At 44.6% G+C, this 7,946-nt stretch overlaps 1 protein-coding gene across 10 annotated transcripts in view; it reads left to right on the top strand.

The window, feature by feature from the left end:
* The first annotated feature begins 3,974 nt into the window (after positions 1-3,974).
* Positions 3,975-7,946, top strand: part of qki2 (QKI, KH domain containing, RNA binding 2) — a 15,890-nt gene continuing 11,918 nt past the window's right edge. For 5 of the 10 annotated variants that reach the window (XR_004694451.2, XR_004694452.2, XR_004694453.2 and 2 more), the window contains exons 1-2: positions 3,976-4,612; positions 7,164-7,312. Coding sequence is in view for 7 of the 10 variants with exons in the window: in XM_035145747.2 (XP_035001638.1) it covers positions 4,471-4,612; positions 7,164-7,312 (291 nt within the window). In the remaining 3 variants the exon portion in view is untranslated. Of the gene's footprint in view, positions 4,613-7,163; positions 7,313-7,946 lie in introns of all 10 variants that reach the window. The other 5 variants (XM_035145744.2, XM_035145745.2, XM_035145746.2 and 2 more) reach the window with 3 other exon arrangements.

Raw genomic sequence — 7,946 nt, forward strand, 5'->3', positions numbered from 1 at the left:
TCTTTTAAACTCTCTCTGACACTCCCTCTGCTCACAGCTCGACTTTTACTCTCTGCAGATGGAATTTATTTAGACTCCAAACATCTTGCAAACTTCCTCTGGGCCTTTGGCAAACTCGGTGACGTGCATCAAAACATCGGACCACTGACGTCTGATCATCTGCAGTTACACTACACGTCCATAAGAGGGCGTGTTTCCACCGTCGATAATGTAACAGGGGTGTTCTCCCCATTGGAAAAACTTTCAAAGGACATTTATGACTCAGTCTTCATCAAAGTATGAAAAAGAAAGACGCAATAATGTAGATTCATGTGTTGTGATGCATGAAGACACACAAACAGAATCATGACACTGACGAGGAGCTTCAGAATCTCCCTGTAATAAGTAAACACAACGGATTGTTACTGCATCAATCAATACAAATATACGTCATTAATCATTAATTGATTTATTGTTTGACTATTATTAATGAAAAGTGACCATCACGTCTTTACAGTCACTTCTTTGGTTTGGTTGTTTTATCCATTCAACGATCTCGTACCCAAAGAAATTCAAATTATAAAGATGCAAAAGTATGGAAAACATTAATAAATAAGGGATTACTAAGCGTAAAATATTCTGTTCATCATCATATGATTCGACATTCGAAAAGCAGCAAACATTTGAAAAGTGAATTCCAGAGGATGTTTAACAATTAGCCTTAAATACAACTGATCGTTTATTAAAATGATCATCGATTATCGTTTCAAACAAACAGTTCAAAACCAAACATATTCAATTCAGAATCATGTTAAACTGAGTAAAAGCAGCATTGGAGAAATAAAACTTGGAAAAGTGACATCTTCTTTGATCAATATTCAAAACTATCACTGTTTAATCATCTGTTGATTGACAAATTGATTAATCACATGACTTTTAAAGTACTAGAGTGGATTATTTTGAGTCTTTAAAACAATGCGTGCAGAATGTGACGAACGCTCATTACTTATGCGCAGAGAAACTGCATTGATGAATACATGAGGGGGGGGGGGATGAATTATTCAGGCTGATAATGAACACGCAAAGTGTGGCGTCTTCACGGTGAGCGGGTGAGTGACAGGTGCTCCGACATGAACTGAGGTTACCGGTCGACCTTGAGGTTGGAGCCAAAAGGTCAGGAGCGCTGCCACGAATCACATCTCACTTTACACTCGGCTGTGGGCTGAATAAATATGGCAGACAGAAAGAAAAGCAGAGACAGGGGCCGAGAGCGAGAGAGGGAGGCCCGTGACTGGTAGATGTGTGGCCTGCTCAGAGGGGCATTGTTGGAGCTATGAGAGGACAATGCACTACCCCCGCCCTGAATACTCGCCATACCAGCTGACCAGCCATTACCAACACTGCTGCCCCGTTACAATTCCTGCAGCTCAGACTCACACACACACACACACACACATACACACACACATACACACACACACACTCTCTCTATCTCTGCATCCCACAATCATAAGTTTAGTCTCACTTTGTCTGTAACAGTGGACAGAGGAGAAGAAACCAGGTGGGAGGCCGACTGTGACCAACAAAAGGCTAAAGTCAAGGCATGCATATTGTCTTGTGTGTGTCTGTGTGTGGGTGTGTGTGCGTGTGTGTGAGTGTGCACATGTGTGTGTGATTTACAGCGAGTTAACTTTAGATCCTAGCACCTATCTGTGCCTTCAGCAGCGGCAGCAGCAGCAGCAGCCGCCCTGTGAGGACAAACGCTCGGCTCACACCGTCTTATTATTTCAGGACGCTCGTCCACTAAAGTGCAAACTGAACAGGACGGTTTCTCGTTGTGTAAATGTTGTGTTCACAAGTTAAAGTGTTGTATTTGAGATCTGACCTGTAAATAAAAGTGTCGTCTGCATATTGTATTTTTAAAGTATCAGCAGTAAAAGTTGCACTATGTAGAATTACTCCTTTTAGTTTTATTATTCTTACTATTGATGGATTTATGTGTAGCCAGCATTTTAATGATTGTGCTAGAGTTCATTTAATCGGCTTAATTTATTGCTGATTGGTTTCATTTAGTGGGACGATATTAAATTACTTAAGACAAAAGTACTTTATGTCAATGATTTCAAATAATAATGAAGATAAATAAATAGTTTATATGATTCATTAGAAAAGAGAGAGCTTCCATTTTATATCATTGTAAACCTTTTATTTCACCATTTCCTAACATAAAAGTTATGACAGATTTATTGATAGTGAAATTTGTCAGTGCTCTAAAGTTAATCTTCTCAGGTGTCATGTCTTGAGTATTTCAAGACCCTCAACCTCTTATTTAAGAAAACCACAAGAGAAAATACTTTTTAAGGTTGTTTTATATCTGTTTGTGTCCCTAATGTATTTAAAGTCATTTTGTGTCTTGTTGTGTTTGTTTTTTGTGTCTCTCTGGGATTGTTTTTGTTGACTCTAGTAGTTCAACATATCTGGATGTGACTATCTGACATCTACAAACATCTAGTTTTGTCCAAGACACAGATATATTAATTTTACAATGATACTAAACAAAGTTGTGTTTCTTCTGGTGTGTTGTGTGTCTGTTTGTTGTAGTTGTGCCTCTGGTTGTGGTCGTGTTTTGTCTCTTTGCGGTTATTAATCATTCTGTTTGTCATTTTGTGTCTCGTCATGTTACTTTTCTGTCTCTTTGGGAAGGTTTTTTTTCACCCGCGCAGGTTTCACATCTATTTGTGGTTGTTTTGTGTTTCTCTGATGTGTGTTGTGTGTCTGTTGGTTGCAGTTTTGTTCCTGTTTTGTGTCTTGGTGGCACATTAGCAGTCATTTTGTTGGCTTCTACTTCTTCTCCGTGGCTGTTTGGATCATATTAGAATCCCTCTGTGGTTGATTCATGTTTCTTTGCAGTGGTTTTATATCTCCTCGTTAATTTATGTCTCATTGTTGAAGTTTTTCATCTCCTCGTGGTCATTTTGTGCGACTTTGTTGCTCTTTTGCATCTTGTTGATATAGTTGCGAGTCTTTGTAGCCATTCAAAATCTATTTGTAGCAGTTTTGCGTCTCTTTGTAGTCGTCCTGTCCCGTTCTGTTTGAACTGCGCTCTGCGACTTTCAAACAAGACTTGTTAGGAGTCACTTCACACAGAGACCATGGGGCCTCTTTGACCTCTCAGCCCCTCCGACCCGAGCCTCAGTCTGATGTGAGGTGTTTATGATTCTTGTTTTAAGATCATACAGCTGCGGCGCCGGCTCCGTGCACGAGCAGATGTGGTGGAGTGACAACAACAATATTTCCATCTGATGTGTTATAAAGTGAGTGAAAATGGAAATGATGAAAAATGTATGCAACTTAGGTACAGCACACACAGACAGACACACACACACACACACACACACTCCATGACTTCAGAGGACATTACATTGACGTACATTCATCTCCCGGAGACTCACTTGAACTATAACCATATAGTTACTACTTGCCTAACCTTAACCTAAACCTAAACTTAAACTAAACCTTAACTTAACATAAACTAAACATAAACTTGACCTAAAACTAAATCTAACCTTAACTTAAACCTAAACTAAACCTAACTTAACCTAACTTAGCCTTAAAACATGTCTTTACCTTAAAATATAATGAGTAATGTTATGGGGACTTGCTTTTGCTTTTTGCTTTTTGTCCCAATAATGTGACACACACGCACACACTCACTCACACGCACACAAACACACACGCACATGCTTGTTGTAGAACAGGTGCACATACCTATGCAGAGCTGTTGAATTGTTATGTCTCTGGTGTGTGCGTGTGTTTGTGTGTGTGTGTGTGTGTGTGTGTGTGTGTGTGTGTGTGTGTGTGTGTGTGTGTGTGTGTGTGCGTGCGTGCGTGTGTGTGTGAGAGAGAGAGAGATGGGGGAGACGCGGTGGGGATCTGTTGCGTGCACGAGCACGAGCCTCCTCCCCTCTGTGGCGGTGCGCGCTCCCGGCAGCCCACTCGTGCTGCTGTGGTACAGTGGTCATATGATCGGGAGTCGAACCCCGCTGCACAGACACCGACAGCCCGGCTGGACACAGGCGGAAGAACCGGGGCGGAGGAAACGGTCACAGGGTCGAGCTGAAGCCGCTGGAGAAGTGCGTGGAGTCGGTCACAAGTGTCACACCGAGCCCCCAGCTCCCTCCTGCGGGAAAGAAGTTTGTCAAACTCCGCTCAGAGTCGCACAGTGGAGGGGGAACGATTCGGAAGAAGCAGGGGCCCCACGCACGAACTTAACCGAGGGACAGTCGATTTAACCGGGGCTGAGATTTGAGTTTCATCCGCCGGTGAGCGGGTCGCGGCCGGTGGGATCCCCCCGGGCTCCTTGCATCGCTTGTCGGGGCGTTTCTAACTCTCTTTCCTCCCCTCTTTCCTCAAACAAAACTTAAAATTTATTTTCACCACCCTAACTTTCTCCCACCTGTCTGGGTGACTTTCCCCGCTGAAGAGGAAGCCATGGTCGGGGAGACAGAGGTGAAGGAGAGACCCAAGTCCAACCCGGACTATCTCATGCAGCTGATGAACGACAGGAAGGTGATGAGCTCGCTGCCCAACTTCAGCGGCATCTTCACGCATCTGGAGCGGCTGCTGGATGAAGGTAAGCCGGCCTCCTGCTCCCGGGAGGAATCCTCAGCACCTCTCACACCACAGAGGGAGTAACAACAAATGATAATTAAAAAAAATAACAGTAATTGACTTTATTGACTCACTGTGACGCTGATTCCCTCCTAATTTAAAAAAATAAAGTAGTGATAAAGTAATAACTTGTTTTATTGTAAGGTTCACTTCCCAAAGCTGCGGCTGTAAATTCACAATCAATAATAAAAAACTTAATTGGATTTCTCCACTGCCTTAAGTCGCTATTGTAATTTATTGAGAGCAGCAATCTCTGTCTCACACACACACACACACACACACACACACACACACACACACACACCAAAAGCCCTTCCCTCTCCCTCTCACTCACTCTCTGTCTCCATCACACACACATGCACACACACGCACACACACACGCAGTCAGTTGGTGATGGGAACAAACAGACAGTTGTTAGTCTTTCCCAGTGACCTAATGCGCAGGCTTATGTGAATGCTGCAGCCCATCCCTGAGCAGGAACGAGAGCGTGTCACTGTGTAAAGTATGTGACCTGAGGCTCCTCAGAGCACGGATCTCATCAGTCACCGTCCACTTGTTGATATCTAATATATTTCTTTTGTGAACAGCTTTTGAAATGACACAGACCCCGGCTCCCCGCACAGAGCCATTGTGTCCCCCCCCCGTCTTCTTTAAAATGCCACATGTGTCCTCCTCTTTGAATGTCACTTTCCAGCTCTGGCTGCAGGCCACGGCGAGGAGGCCTGTTGTTGCCTCTGTTGTTGCACATCAGGATCCGCCCCGGGGTCCTGACTTTGTGCCTCTGTGACAAGTCCCGTGACGCAGCGAGGTCGCTCCTGCACCGGACGACCTCTGCAGCCTGACAAATAGATCGACTTAAAGCGTCTCCGGTTGTGTTCACGCCGACGACTCGCTCTCACACACGATAACGTGACACCCACGGTCAGAGCGAGAGCGCCGAGCCCAGTTTTTCAGCCTGGCTGTGTCTCCCGGCTGAGTTATGTGGACGAGGCACTCGGGCAGAAGGGCCAGAAAAAGTTTGTGCGGGGTAATAAGAAAGGCTGCCACTCACACATATTGTTAGGGTGCGTGTTTGTTTGGCCTATAAATAAACCTATGACAGGTTGAAGTGTCAAGATAAGGCCTGCTACAGCTCACCCCTTTATCTTTCACCTCCTCTCCAGTCTCTTGTTCTTCTTTCACTTCTCATTTTCCTCCAGCGACTCGCTGTCTGTTCCAGCTGCAAAGACAAAAACCCTGCTTGCATGTGCAGATTCTTTTGTGTTTGTGTGTGTGTGTGTGTGTGTTTTTTATTTAATAGCCACTTTCCGCGTGTTCACAGGTCAGAATAGGTTATTAGAGGATCTTCGTCGTCACTGTAGCTGCGGCTGTAATTATAGCGTCCTACTGTAGTTATTATGGTCAGACTTATCACTCTCAGAGCAGGGAGACATGGCTGTCAGCCTGCTTAGGTCAGATGATATTTGTGCCCCAAGGCAGTTATTCTCTTCAGTGCGTGTGCGTGTGTGAGTTGAAACCCGGCCGTCCGCGTGCGCGTGTGTCGCGTTTGTGTTTGTGTGTGGTGCAGTAGTCAGTTATTATTGTGCTAGCGTGTCATTACAAAGGCATCAGAGGTTAGCATCGGTCATTGAGACTACCCTAAACAAACACACACGGGCAGACGCCGTCTCATTTGTGATGGCGCTCCTGCACCAAACCCCAGCCAAAAAAAATGACCTTTTAAGAAACCGAACTCAATGACAAAAATCTGCTAATTAAAATGATGAAACCGGGGAAGCAAACTTTACCCATTACTCTAAGACTACTCTGATAATTACAGATTGTTATTGGGTGTTTCCATGCTTTCTAGACCTGCCACGATTTATCAATTAATTAATCTAGACAAATTTGATTAACAGATCACGATTCTCCTGTGTGAACATTTGCCTTTTTCTGTTTTTAATCATCGTCAACTGCAAATCTCTGCGTTTCCTCAAAATAAGACGTAAGAAGACGGCGGCTCGGACAAACTGCCACTTCTGGCATTTCACAGACCTGTTGATGAATGATTTATCGATAATAAAAATAAGGCCAAATGCGCTCGGTGACATTTCTGTCTGGCGGTTGAATAACTGTCCTGCACCACAACTTCATAAACACTGGTGGGTGGAGGAGTAGGTCACCGTGACCCCCCACAAACATGTATGTTCTTCACTCACGTAATTTACAGAGTGCGAGGGGGAGTGACTGCTGGAGAACGACATAAAAAGAGAGATATTATCAGTAATAAACGAGCCAGGGCTGCAAAGCATTCGCTGCTTAGATTCTACACCGCGGTGCAGAATGCCTGTGCCTGTCTCACTGTCACATTTGGAGCCTCCTGTAACTCCGGTGACAGTGAGTCATCGTCCCTAAAAAACGGATGGTGTAAAGAAATGTGAAACGTCCCCACAAGTCCCCCCTGTGGACATTCTCTTGGACGTCCTCGTGTCGATGTGCTCAACTTTTTTTTTTTGTCTCTCCGTCTTCCTAGAAATCGGCAGGGTACGCAAGGACATGTACAACGACACGCTGAACGGCGGCATGTTCAACGGGCGGGACATGGAGGAGCTGCCCGAAGCCATCGGCCCCGTGGCTCAGCTGCAGGAGAAGCTCTACGTGCCGGTCAAGGAGTACCCCGACGTGAGTGAACAAATCCGTGACCTCTGACCTTTTTCAAAGAGTTGCTGTTTACTTTTCGCCGTCGTTACTTTTTATCTCCTCTTGGCTGCAGAAAAGTCAGAGTCCCACTTTTAATCCCAGGCACCTTTTATCTAAAAGCTGCTTTCACTCTTGAGAACATCTGTGATCACACCCCATTACGTCATCGAGACTTAAAGTGGCAATAAAAAGGCAATATTTTCATTTCAATTTCTCGCAATGCGAGACAAATTCCAGCATCGAATTTACATTTAAAACATTTATAAGAGCTTTGAAAAGTGGATTAAGTTTATTCACCCCCAACACTGAGTCAAGTGTGATGACGGGAGTTCACCGTCCAGTCACGTCACGCCAAGTACAGTTAAGCGCTTCGTTAGTATTGAAGAGTTGCGTTGATCCACGTTGAATGGCTCACATGACCTTCTACGTGCATCAGCTCGCCAATCACTGAATACAATGACAGGCTGTCCTCACTCACATGACAGGAGACTAACAGGACACCGCACGAGCACACGCACGAGCACAGAGAAACACACACACACACACACACACGCACACACTGCAGTGCGCTGGAAAACTGTTGAGATCAGGGTTAAATTTAGAGAGCAGTTCCTCT

Source organism: Hippoglossus stenolepis, chromosome 21 (assembly GCF_022539355.2).
Source record: "Hippoglossus stenolepis isolate QCI-W04-F060 chromosome 21, HSTE1.2, whole genome shotgun sequence".
NCBI classification, from domain to species: domain Eukaryota; kingdom Metazoa; phylum Chordata; class Actinopteri; order Pleuronectiformes; family Pleuronectidae; genus Hippoglossus; species Hippoglossus stenolepis.